Raw genomic sequence first — 13,484 nt, forward strand, 5'->3', positions numbered from 1 at the left:
TGTGCAGGGCCGGCCCTGACCTTTTGGGGGCCCTAAGAGCAAATTTATTTGGGACCCCCTCTCCCTTGTCCTCCACACCAGGGGGGTGGGACAACGTTGTGTCAGACCAGATGATTGCAAGGGCAGCCTGGGAAGGCGGTGTGGGCTGTGTGGTTAAATTGAATTCAACAGATGTCAAAAAGATCACTCATGTTCCATTTGTCCCCATTCAAACTCTATCATTGCTGTGTCTTTGTTTCACCACAGTGGCAGTATACTTACAGTACATTGACCCATGACCACTTGCACCCCCGACCAAAAGAAAAGGAAAAAAAATCCTCCTCAAAAAATCTGAGCTACATCAAAATGTCACATGATTACTGTTATTTGATTGAATTGCCATTGTTGGAATGAATGAATGAATATGTGTGTTCACATTGTGTGAATTATTTCCTGCCGTGGCAATTCATCTTTCAGGCAATTCATAATATCTCATAATCCATAGTTATCTAAAGGGTGAGAATAATGACAAAAGTTTTATTTTTTTCCACTTTGTAACGAGTCCCAGATCTGTATGTTGTAAGACTCCAACCTGAGGAAATGGTATGAGGTAACAACTGAAGAAATCTGCATCTTCTTTATTCTGCTGAAGGGGGGTCAGTTCACACAACGAAGATGTATGTCTGAGTCTCACAGATGGGCAGTCCCGCAGATGAGAATTTATACCATTCATATCATAGCACTCACATGTACATTAAGCATTGGCAAATCATCACTTCCTGTGTTCTAATGAGTCCCAAATAAGGTTAGTAAGGTTAGTTTTATTACATCTGAGAAAGCTTAGACAGAACTCCCGCACCATGCCCAGTCTCCCCTCATCGAGTACAGTGTGAATTGTCAATTACAATTATGGATATTTTTGATTAGTTACTGTATTAGTTAATATCATATTAATATTAGTAGAAGTATACACATATCTAAATATATAGTATACACAAAATTCAAGGCACTAAGTACAGTGTATCAGCAAGGAAAACTTTAAAAGAATTGTTGCACTGAATAATGCATCTAGTAAATCTTGAATGACATAAAGCTCCTGCTCAAGGCTATCTTTTCCTCTGACAGATGATTCCCCCTCAGTGTTGATCTCAGACCTTAAGTGATGTTTGTTTTTAACTGTCAGTCTATTATTATCTTCTTTGTATGATTTATAGTTAATTTGCAAGATTTAAAATAAAACAAATCTGTCTACGTGCCATGCACAGTACTAGGTGGATAATGCTGCACTTGTTTGCTCATAGACATGCTTAACATTGTGTGTGCACTTAACATTCCTCACAAGCTCACTTCTCTTTCCCTTCACTCTCCTTGTATTGGGTCAACTAATTGTTTTTATTTCAAAATTAGCCACTCAGTTATATAATTAGTCACTTATCTGTACCATTGAAGTGCCTACAGGGACTTCTGGAGAATATAAAATTGAAATACAATTTCCAATCCCTGTGGGTTACGTAATAGAAACAGACTCATTGCCCTAGTTAAGATATATTCATGAATGCACAATGGCCATTTCTATTGCAGACTGAAAGCACACCACTTCAGACTGTGCTTTGGCTCCTCCACCTGGACCCTTTCTATCACTTTTACCTAACACCTGATACAATCTAACTTATTTTTCTGTTTTCAGAGCCTGTGGTTCGTCATACGTAGGGTGGTTATAACTTGGTTCAATGTTCAATAGGGTCATTAGAAGGTTGCCTACCGAGCACTTCTTGGACGTTCGGTCTTGGGACGTTACTGCGCCTCAAGCGCTGACCATTGTGCTCACACGGTCACTCTCTCGAGATAACAGTGCCTGGCGAATACCAGTCATGAAATTTAACTTATAAAATGGTCAGGGCAAATCTCCCAATCTGATTGTTTAATAGCCATGGTATAATAACTGTGTACCATAGCTATAACGTCTAATGCTTCTTTACAGCTTTATTTCAATTGTCACTCTGCAGCTAAGCAGTCATTCAAGTCAAAAGGAAAAACCATGACATGTAAAGACCATCATCATTTGCAAAATCACTATCTGATGTGGGTCTTGAGGCTAGAGAGAAGTGGGCACAAGTACAAGAGCTCTCCGCCACGTAAAAAAATAATTTATTTTGATCATCAAACAAGCTCAGGTAGACATAAGGCATACACTGAGTGAAGAATGCGCCCAGGTAGCAAGCTGACGTTGACCCAACATTGGCAAAGATGCCTAAAATTTGCCGACCTTGCCAAAACTATACCAACATTGTCTTGAGACGCTTGGCCAACATTGGCTTGCTATGTGGACAGTTTTGTTTCAGCTTCAAAACAGTAACTGTTCACAAGTTTCACGGTGAGCTGGTCTGCAGTTCACAAGTGGGACTTTCCTCATTTGGGCCTGGCCCAGTAAAAAAACCCATTGTTCATTCGCCTTCCTTTTTCTGCAGAGACGGAGGTGGTGTACAGGAACCGGGACGGCCACGTCATCAAATTCAACGTGGCCACAAATGATACAGAGATTCTGTTGAAGAACACCACCTTTGTGAGTACCGTCAATGCCCCCTTGCGGTTCTCCTTCATCTGCACTGTACAGCTCTGCACTCTTGCACCCCCTCCCCCCCATCGTATACCGCCATGATCTTCACCTCAGCTGGCCGCTGGCCCGTTGATCCAACACAGTACAAATGGATAGCGTAAATTGATGCCACTTGCAGATGAAGTGACTATGCATGCCCTTGTTATCTGGATCCCGTCACAGTTCAGTAATTATGACCCCTTAAATAAGTAATTTTGTATGGGACATGAGTAATACATTAAGCACAGTTAACATCAACAAATTGTTGTGTGAGTCTATTAGTCACCGTGGACTATTCTAAGGATCACAGCTATCACAGTGGAGGGAGCTGTATAAAAATGAAGGTTTGGCAACTGGAATTGGGCAGTTTGATGCCTGAGGTCTAGGAGGGAGAGAGTTTACCTGATGCCCCCTCTAGACAAGACTACAATGCGTCAAGTTACGAGTGAAATAATTGCAGTTAGTGGCAACCTCGCTCCCACCCCTACAGTTTGACCAGAGTCAGGTGATAATATGGCTGACACCATTATACTTCTAAGTTTTATTTATTCTCTTAGCCACTTGTCCCACAAATGTGACAGTTGTAAGAAATCATTGAAAAAATGTATTCTTATGTCCCTGATTTTAAAGGGGTTTCATATAGTACAGCACTCCTGGAGATCCCTCTGTTCGTTCATGGAACATCTGTGACACTGCGAAGAATTAATTGCACAATTTCCACTGTTATCTGCCCATGCTGTCAATGACAGTGACTTTTACAGATATGCTCAAATTGCATCTTACTATTCCAGCGCATATCAGAGACAGATTTATCCCCTTCCACATGCTTGTCTGCTATTGTTATGGTAACAGTATTGTGGTGTTGCTATGGGTCCCCTGTCGCCTGAGTGTTTTACTAATTATAATTTTCAAGTAGAATCAGATTTGTGTCTCTTTTATAGTCAATGTAGCTGTCAAATGAACTTTCAGTTTTGGCTAAGCACTCATGTCAACCTTCATTTCTGTGGCATTTCCTCCTTAGCCTTGTGATAAGTGACCACACAGACTGTTTAAAACAGGATTGTGAGGAAATGGTATTTTAGGGTGGAAAAACGCATTATCACACAGTGAATTATTTATTATGTATTTTTCATTGGCATTCTTTTCTTTATTTTTCAGGTTTCTTATGAATTCACAAAGTACTCAGTTTCTCCAGACTTGAAATATGTGCTTTTTGCCTTTGATGTAAAACAGGTAAGTGCCAATACTATTATATTATTTGAACAACATGTACTGTATAAACACCAACTGATAGTATCTATTACATCTATGGCCTGTATTCTTCCTGTATTGTCTGTATGCATACACATTCAGACAAACACGCATATTTAACATAGCCATTTTTTTGGCCATTGCTTACACAAAAGTTTGACTTAAATTATTACCAATATGCATAAAGACAAATGACAAGATTTCCACAATTTCATCTAACCTGTTATTCACAACATAGGGGAGTCTTTCCGTACAGAAATTAATCTGGAACATTTTAAACCATTTGGATAGAAATGGAAGGGACTCTTCAATGCAATTTGAAGAACAGTAAAATGTGCTGAATACCAAAATCAGGATGATCAGTTATGGTTTTTAGTATGCAAAATATTTCAGCTTATAAATGTAGGGCTCATCTGTAGAGCCCAAATAAATGAAATAGCATAGACACAACAATGGTTTGGAAATAAAGGATATATATTTATTGTCTATCATAATGAATATGATAATAAACTAATTGAAAACAATAACTTGCATAGTATGAGGAATAATATTATATGATTCTTAATCAGAGGAAATTATAATGCTGTGACAGCTAAACATAGAGGTTAACAGTACTACCATTTAACAAAGGTTAATTCGTGTTATGGGTTAATGACATCCTACTCTATATTATGTGCTTAGTTTGTTTAATCGGTCTCATAAAAGTCTTAAGTATGTAAAACAACACGGTCAAGGAATTTTCTATTCCAGACTGGGGATGTACACAGATCTTTCACTTGGGTCCTGCCGCAAGGGAGGTACTGAGGAAAAGTGTATAGATACTTCCACAAAACAACTATCAATGGGAAATAAACCAGCCTGGTTTATTTTGTGTACAAGGTGTGTACAAGGTGCTTTGGGGCGCGCAATGAAGTCCATCAATTTCCTAAGTTCCTCTGATTGGGAAAATAAGTATCTTAACCCTCAGAGCCCAACTGTTAAGTTTTCGGTGAGTTTTTATGCTCACACTGTCACTGACATAACAGAATCCCATGTGTGTTTACTGAAATGTGGTGTATTATTTTGGGCACACAAACATTTTATTGGCTTGTGGTATTACAGCTGGTTCATCAACATAGATAGATGAACCATTCATTACTGCTTTAATTTTTAAGCCCGTTAAATTCCCCATTTATTCTAAAAGGGGGTGTTCCTTGCACCAAGCTGATGGCAAATTGATCAATTGAGTTTATTGTAAAGTCATAAGAGGAAGAAGACAGGCACTTAATTATACCTTTGGATGACCAGAAAAAAAGTTAAAGGTGAACATGGCTCAGCAGAGGGAAGGAAGCCAGAGGCCACAAATGTTCCTGTGTATAGTTACATTGTTACAATGCCATTTCAGCATTTCTGTTATTTGTGATTCTACGTCTTGCCAGAATTTCTGGATAACAGGACAAGATTGTACCTGATTTTAATTTACAGCTTGGAGTTCATAGGCAGTCATACTTGATTCATGCAAATAATTGTATAATGATAACTTGTATCTCATGACATTTTGAGCTTATTTGTATTATTTGTTTAAATATCAAAAAAGAGAGAGAATTACCCACTTAAAGCTTCAGTAAAACAGGAACACAAGACAAAGGACCACCACAAAAAAAAAAAAAAAACTTTTCTTTTCCAAAACTCAAACTCGACTAAAGAACTGACTTTCTCCTCGGCAGTCTTAAATAAACCACCCAGCAGGGATTGGAGATGCTGGTACTGATTGGGTCATGCTGGGGCACGGAAGGGGGGCGGATTAATCGATGGACAGGCCTAGCTTTCTTAATGTCTGTAAAAATGATTCATTATAGTTGTTGACAAAAGTAACTGTAGCAGAGCTACAACCCATGATAATATTAACAAAATATTTGATATTAAAAAAGATTAGCTTCTAATAAATGTACTCTGTACCTAACAATAGATATTTATGTGCATCTGTCTTTGTGTGTGTGTGTTTTCTTTGATAAAAAGTGTCTCTTTTATAGCATTATTTTCCCCCCTGTGTGTTTCCTTGTCACCATGAGAATTAGTTAAAGCTTTTTCTCGTATTCTGGGATTCTCATATCTCCCTGTGTCCAACTCTTCTGTTCAGAGAAGGGGTGTGTCGCGGTGTGAGACATTTGGTGCTGAAACCCAGGATTTTCCGGTCTTTATTATGCACTTCAGAGAGAGAGAGAGAATCCAGTCACTACAAAACAAACAGAACAGCTTTGCCCTTAACCCTCACGGGATCGGGGTGAAAATAATAAAGCAACACAATAAACTAAAAAAACTAAGACAAAATAATGAAACTACACAACACTTTCCTGCCTTTTCCCGTGCTGGTAAGTTCCTCTCTCTCTCTTGGTTTGCGTCTCTCTCGGTCACAGCTACCTACAGGGAAGAAAGCACAGTTTAAATACCTGGATTAATTACTGATGCACTCCGGATGCGTGTGCCTACTTAACCAGTAGGCGTGGTCCTCAGCCTGCCCCAGACCTCTCCCACAACCCGAGTCTGACACAGTCATGTTCTTGTATGTGAAGTTTTTGAATATATCTCACTTTTGTCTACGTGACAAACACAACTTCTGACAAATACACCATGATTACTTAAGCAAGAAATACGACCACTAATTACACATTTGTTTGATGTAACGAATGAATGAATCATTGCATTTATATAGCACTGTTCTGAACGCTCAAAGTGCTTTACAGTGATGAGTGGGAACAGTGATAATGAGTTAGTTGTGTCTGCGAGGTAATTGCACATTTTATATGTACTTTAATTGCATGTTTCCTTTCCATGACCTTTGTACTCTAACCCCATACCCAGCCCTAGGCTGTAATGTAATGAGACAAGCGTGCACCACAATTACACACAGCACTTTTTGTGTTCATTCAAAGCACTGCAGCAGCGGGACTTGTGTGTATCTACAGTACAGTTCATTTACTACCAGTCTAAGAGAAAGAATAAAAATATATTTTTTTCACTTTGTATTTTTGACTGTAATTTGCCATGGATTTTTGCTGCACCCTCTGTAAATACCTTTACAAAAAGGAGCTAGGCAGAGGTGCTGATCAATGAGAATATCAGAATGAGTTTAGCTCTGAAAGGAGGGCTTTGTGGGATCATGGTAGAAGTAATAGGCTTTTCACCCCCTGTGGATCACTCTGTTGAGAGATTTCAACATCTTTGGCTCCTACTCTTCTAGAATACAGAAGGGTGGTCCTGTAGCCATCACAGTTACAGTCATGGAGAAGGAGATGCAACAGGATCCAAATTAGCTTTGTGTGTATGTATGTATGCATGTATGTATGTATGTATGTATGCATGTATTTATTTATTTTTGTCAACACTATTTAATGGTTCAAAACTTTTGTGAAGTGCAATCTGGCTAAGAATTTTGCATGTTTAATTTTTGTTTGTTTTGTTTTGTATGTGTTTTCTTTTGTGATAATTGTCAGAAATGGGCATACTGTACCTTTAATTATTTCTTAATGTGTCAGTGTGGCCATATTGTCCTAATTAAAAACTGTAAGAGCTTACTGGTGCATACAAAATTTAATCTTGGTAAACAGAATTTATAGAATTTATAATAAATTTGAGAATTATTGTGATCACTAGACCAAAGGGCTTATTCACACACAAAGTTCAAGTTAAGAGTGTAGTTGCTTCAAAAAGAATGTGCAGGTGTGCATATGAGAATGCTTCTATAGAGGTATCATGCTAGGTTTACTGATTCATGTTTCTCATAACTAATAAAATATAACATTTAATAGACCTTTTTCTAAAGCACAGCATGCTGAGGAATCACGGCTTTGAAAGGTATGAGAAGGAATGTTAGGGTTTTAGATTTGGGTCCAGTGTGCTTCAGTCAAAGGAAGCTCACCAACTGTTCTGGAGCAACATACTCCCAACTCTAGTAGTGTCCAAGGATAAGATGCTCTTATCTCCTTATCCCTAATTCAGGAGAGATTAAGCATGATAAATGCTCATAATCTCCCTGCTGCCTGGATATGAACCTTATAACACATGGCATTCCTAGCCACAACATCTTGTATAGCTCTTAAAAATATTAGTTTAAATCCACCAGACATTGGCTTTGTTAATCTCCAGTCTTAGCATTTAACAGTAAAATGAGCCCCAGGAATGTAATCAACATAGTTTCTCAAATCCTCTAAGAACAAAATTCATTTGATTTAGAGAAAAATGGAAATAAAATTTGATGCAAGGGAAATGTTCAAACTTAACTGTAAAATATGACATTAAACAAAAAAAAGAAGTGTTTTTTACAAAACATCAAAGTGGGGCAACATTGTTTCCTACCTGGAAAGTGTGTGAATGAAGATTCAGTGATAAAAGCCTTCAACATTTCCAATTTCAATCACTCTGTTATTTAAAAAGATCATTAAGCTTGCTTCATTCTCAATAACAGACTTCCCATAAAAATAGGAAACATGCAAAAAAGGACATAAATTCCCTGCCAGATAACCTTTAGCACTATCTACTAGTGACATTTATCTGCAGCTAGTCACATTTGAAGACATCCAGGCTATCCACTAATGACTGCTGTCTGAAGATAGTGGCCTTTGAGGACACCCCGCTTGCGTTTGGCTCCGGAGGATCCTCAGCTGTTTCCTGCACTAAATGAGCAGAGAATTGGGAGAAGTGAGTTACGTGCCGCGGCAAAAGCGGCCAGGCTGGTGACGGTGATGGCCACAGTGATTAAGGGATAAATAAGGACGAATGGGGTTCTATGGCCCGGAGATAACTAAAAGAGGAGCCAGGCCGCAGGGGAGGCGAGACAATATTCATCATCCTCTCCTCGTGACCTTTCTCACCGCCCGGTCCCGGGGAACCAAAATCCCTGGCATTTCAGTGATTTTTAAGTAGAGTTGCACACCTGAGTCCTATTTTAGAGAGAGCCACCCTCCTCCTCAATGCATTTTAGATAGCTTGGAAAGCGGTCCAGTTTCCTGGAGATGGATTCCCTCAGAGTGACTTGAAGTATACGCTAGGCCGCAGCCAGTACTCCCTATTGATTTTGCCCTCTTTGTTTACAAGTGGGTCGATACTGATGGAGGACTCAGAGACAATGAAAGGTATTTTTTGGAGGCTCATAGATCCGACTGAAACGGCTAATGCATTGCGGTGATTGCAGGTGAGCACTCCTCAAGGGAGCTATCCGTTGGTTTGAATTTCATCTCAGGGACTTGGAAACCTCCGAGGGAGAGGCTCATTGTGTGCATCATTGTGATTAAATGCCATGGCTGTGTTATTTTAAGTATCTGTATGTGTGTGTGTGTGTGTGTGAGAGAGAGAGAGAGAGAGAGAGAGAGAGAGAGAGAGAGAGAGAGAGAGAGAGAGAGAGAGACTGTTTGGGTATTGTGTATGTGTGTGTGGATTTGCATTTGTGGCTATGCCTGCATAATTGTGTGTGCGTCTTTCTGTCGGTGTGCATGTGCACGTTGGGGGTGAGTCAGTTATTCATTTATGTAGTTGTGCTGTTTTGGGTAATTGGATGAGCTTAAGGGTAATTACTTGGAATTCATAATTAAGGTCTCCCTTACTAATTAACCCTCTCAGTCTGTCCAGCTTCTGGGCCATTGTAATAAGGTACATGTCTCCACACAGTTTAGCAATATCTACATGCCAATTGCGCATTTTAAAAAAAACGTTTTTGCTAAAAAAATATTACTGCACAATTCCTAATAGCTGGTTATTAGCTAATAATTACAAGGTACTGATTCAGTGCTCTTATACTAAATATCCCAAGGGGGGCATTTTTTACACTAAATGTGCAGTTACAGTAAGTGTATTATTTTTTAAATTTTAATTCCATGTGCCCTAATTTTCTTCTTTTTTTTTTTTTGAATTACTGGAATCACATTCAGGAAATATAGTCCTCAGTAGTAAAATATTGGTTAATATTTTCCTGTTTTTCTAGACAAAATAAAATGTTCACAAATTTATTTTAGTGCTCTCTCTATATTGCGTCTGTGCACATCAGTTCAAGGAATGCCTTGTGGGATTGTAGTTCGTACTGTAGTGTTGGTTAACTCTGAAGTGTGACCTTTGTGGTGACCTGTAGTGTGTGAACAGAGATAATTAATCACCTCTTTATCTTTGCTCCTTTCTGTCCGCAGATAAAGATTTCTGGTGATGTCTGTGTTCTCTGGTTATTCATGAATAGGTAGGGTTGTAGCTTTCTGCTCATATACCATTAGCAAATATAATCTGAACCAGCAAAGGAATATTTATAAGCACCCATCTTCATTAGTATTCTGTTGATTCACCAATAGAAAATCAGCAATTTAAGTAGGTTCACCAGTAGCAGGATTTCTGATACGAAACCATCACCCACACTGAATAACATCTTACAACTGTTGGAGTGCCTAATACAACCTTCAGAGGTAGTCATAGAGTTTGATGGAGTCTGCAACTGTGGACAAGGCCACTCCACAATAAGCAGATCTGCAGTTTACTTTTCTATTGAAATCACTGTGCAAAATGATAGAATGAGGAGATTCAGGAAAAAGAAATAACAATATAATGCACTCCCAGTGACAGCAGCTGAACAGCAACAGAATAGAATTTTAACCATAGCTGTTCCCAACGTATTGTTATCAGTAAAATGTAGGGCTCTATTTTCCAGAATCAATGGGTGCAGGCAGTGACGCAGTGAGGGCTCACTAGACGTGGCTGTTGAATGTTGGTATTTCCGTGACCAGAAGGCTGGATTTTGTGAAGAAAATGGGCTGGATTAGGCTGAATATATTAGCGGTGGGTGCGGTGCAGATGGATTTAATCATAGCCAATCAAATTGCCTCTTTTCATTGACTTTAAACGTTCTGTGCTTTGTGTCCCGGTGTGGTCTAGTTGGAAGGGACAATATACATCTTGTACGGGATCAAAGGGGATGAACATCTCATTGACCCCTTGGTGGGCGCTCTGGCCAATGCCGCTGTAGGACTGGATTCCACTATTCCACGTCACTAACCACATGTGCATCATATTTGAATCTTTGATTCTCATAACTCAGTAATCGTAACTCAGTATGTGCTTGCATTTTTAACACTTAACACAGTTGTTGATATTATGGTAAATTATTTTAATAACTGTTCTTTGATACTGAACCAAATTGCCCATTTTAGGCAGAGAAAACCCTTGAAATCTTCTGTGCCTTGGTTAAATGAAAGCATACATGCCTTAAACAGGGTGTGTCATCAGGCAGAACATAGGTGGAGAAAGTCTATATTTGAGATTCAATTTGTGACTCACAGTCAAGATTACCAGAGCACAGTGTTTCTCTGACCTGATTGATAATGTTTGCTTCAACTCCAAAGATCTCTTTAATGTTATCAGTCATACCACAGAACCTTCCTCTTGTAATAGTATCAACCCCACCCAAGAAAGATGCCAATAATTTTTAACCTTTAACCTTTTTTGTCAACAAAGTGGACAACATTTGAATTCACATGTCCTCTGTTTCACAGGATTTAAGCCTAACCATTCTGACATAGACTACCACTTCTCCCGGGTCTTTGAATTCAATCTCTATTGATACACTTACTGAGATTATTACAAAAACGAAGCCTTCCTCGTGCACCCTTGACATACTGCCTGCTCGATTTCTCAGAGAGATTTATGGATCTGTCTGCCCACAGCTCTTTGCTACTATAAATGCTATTATTGCTATTATCAGTGCATCACTACTGACTTGTACTGTCCCAGCCTCATTTCAAAATGCAATTATTCAACCACTTCTGAAGAAGCCCTCATTGGACCCAAACTCCCTGAATAATTATAGACCTTCAAATTGCCTTTCATATCCAAGGTTTTAGAAAAAGTTGTTGCTGAGCAATTGATCACCTTTTTAGATTGAAACATTTTTCAGTCTGGTTTTAGGGCTAACCATAGTAAGAAGTCTGCTTTTCCTAAAGTAATGAATGATCTGCTTTTAGCTGCTGATGCTGGGAAATCATCAGTTTTAGTTCTTAGCACTGCTCACAAGTGCTCTGTTTTGAATTGGGTTTTATTCTTACCTGCACAACAGGATTTTTAGTGTAGCTTTTGCTGACTCAAGGTCATCCTGTGTTAAGATGACTTGTGGGGTGCCACAGGGGTCTGTTCTGGGACTATTTCTCTTTCCATTTATGGTACCCCTGGGGCATATTATTTGTAGACGCAACGTCACCATTCATTATTATGCAGATGACACACAATTATATCTCTCTCTTAACCAAAGTGATATTAAACAGATAAATGCACTTCAAAATGTGTTCATTTATGTGCCATGCTTTCTTCTAACTGAAACCATGTTTAAGCTCTCTCTAAAAAACAGTTTTTCACTCACATAAGTAAATTCATGAATCAGAATAATTTTTTGTTTGCTCTTTAAGGCTTGTGCACATTAAACCAAATTACAGATTTTGATCATTTATCTCCTGGGTCCAAGTCAGCATAGGTTTCACTGTATTTCTTACAAACATTGCTATTGCTATAATTGTAAATTATTGCAGTTGTGCCAGTTCTCCCCAATCTTGAATTTGTATTACTAATAATGCTATAACGAAACATGAGAAAATAATTTTTTAATTCATCTCACTTTGTTTAAATGCATAACATATGAATTATAAATGATTTGGCTGTTAAACATTCTTCTGTGAACTGTAAGCTGCTTTTTAAACTACCTTCATATGTAAATGTTCTCAATTGCACACAGCTAACTGGTGCATTTATTTGTAAGTTATTATTGGTTGAATCTTGGCTGAAGTAAACATCCCTTACAGTTTTGTTTGATATGTCCAACCAAGAGATTTCCCCAAGGAGCACCCTTTCAGCAGAATTGTATTTTAGCTGGAGGGAATTTTGGAATAGCCAGGGTCTGAATTAGATGTGACACAAATGCCATATTTGGCATTTGGCACTACGGAATTCTGTTGCTCCCTGACTAACCAATCAAAAGACCAATTTTAGGATTTGTGAAACCTCACTCCTCTATCACCGGACTGGACAAAGGTGCCCGTCCTGTGTAGAACAGCATGCGTTGTAGTGCATGGTGAGGCGGTGTGCTAGAGCTGCTCTTGTGTGCCTTTGAAGTCTTCGCATGTTTAATCATGGCATTTAATCTCAAGGCCCACATTCCCAGTCATGCATCGCACAATGTCAGGAAGATGAAGCAACATCTCTGTAATTTTCCCAGCCTTGATCCTCATGGCCTCCCGCTATGGATCTCTGCAAAATCATGTCCTGAATGAGATTGGTGCTCTTAATCACGGGGAAGATTAAATAAAAGTCACCTTGAGTCCTGTTGGCAAAGTCTCCTAGAAAAGGAGTACCATATGCATTAAAAAATTGTTTCAGGGGGAAAAATAACAAAGGAAGACTACAGCAAGCAGGAAAAGGGTTGCAATGCTAACTGTTTTTTTACACAAGGCACATCCAACACAAGACTTTGAACAGAAAATATTTGGGTGATTAATTATATTAGGCCTTCCAACTAACCCTATTGTGATCGGAAGGGGATAAGGCCATGTTTTCTCTCACAGTATGCAGGTGTAATTAATCACCGGTAAGGTCAAGTGAATTCTTAATTTCAAGAGACTGTGATTGAAATCAAGGAAATGCATATTCAGCCAAATATATT

The 13,484-nt window shown here is 38.8% G+C and overlaps 1 protein-coding gene across 3 annotated transcripts in view; it reads left to right on the plus strand.

Annotated features, from left to right (window-relative positions):
• Nucleotides 1-13,484, plus strand: part of LOC135240577 (inactive dipeptidyl peptidase 10-like) — a 169,755-nt gene that overhangs the window by 122,047 nt on the left and 34,224 nt on the right. For all 3 annotated transcript variants that reach the window (XM_064310206.1, XM_064310204.1, XM_064310205.1), the window contains exons 4-5: nt 2,448-2,542; nt 3,734-3,808. In XM_064310206.1, the coding sequence (XP_064166276.1) occupies nt 2,448-2,542; nt 3,734-3,808 (170 nt within the window). The remainder of the gene's footprint in view (nt 1-2,447; nt 2,543-3,733; nt 3,809-13,484) is intronic.

Source organism: Anguilla rostrata, chromosome 15, assembly GCF_018555375.3.
Source record: "Anguilla rostrata isolate EN2019 chromosome 15, ASM1855537v3, whole genome shotgun sequence".
NCBI classification, from domain to species: Eukaryota; Metazoa; Chordata; class Actinopteri; order Anguilliformes; family Anguillidae; genus Anguilla; species Anguilla rostrata.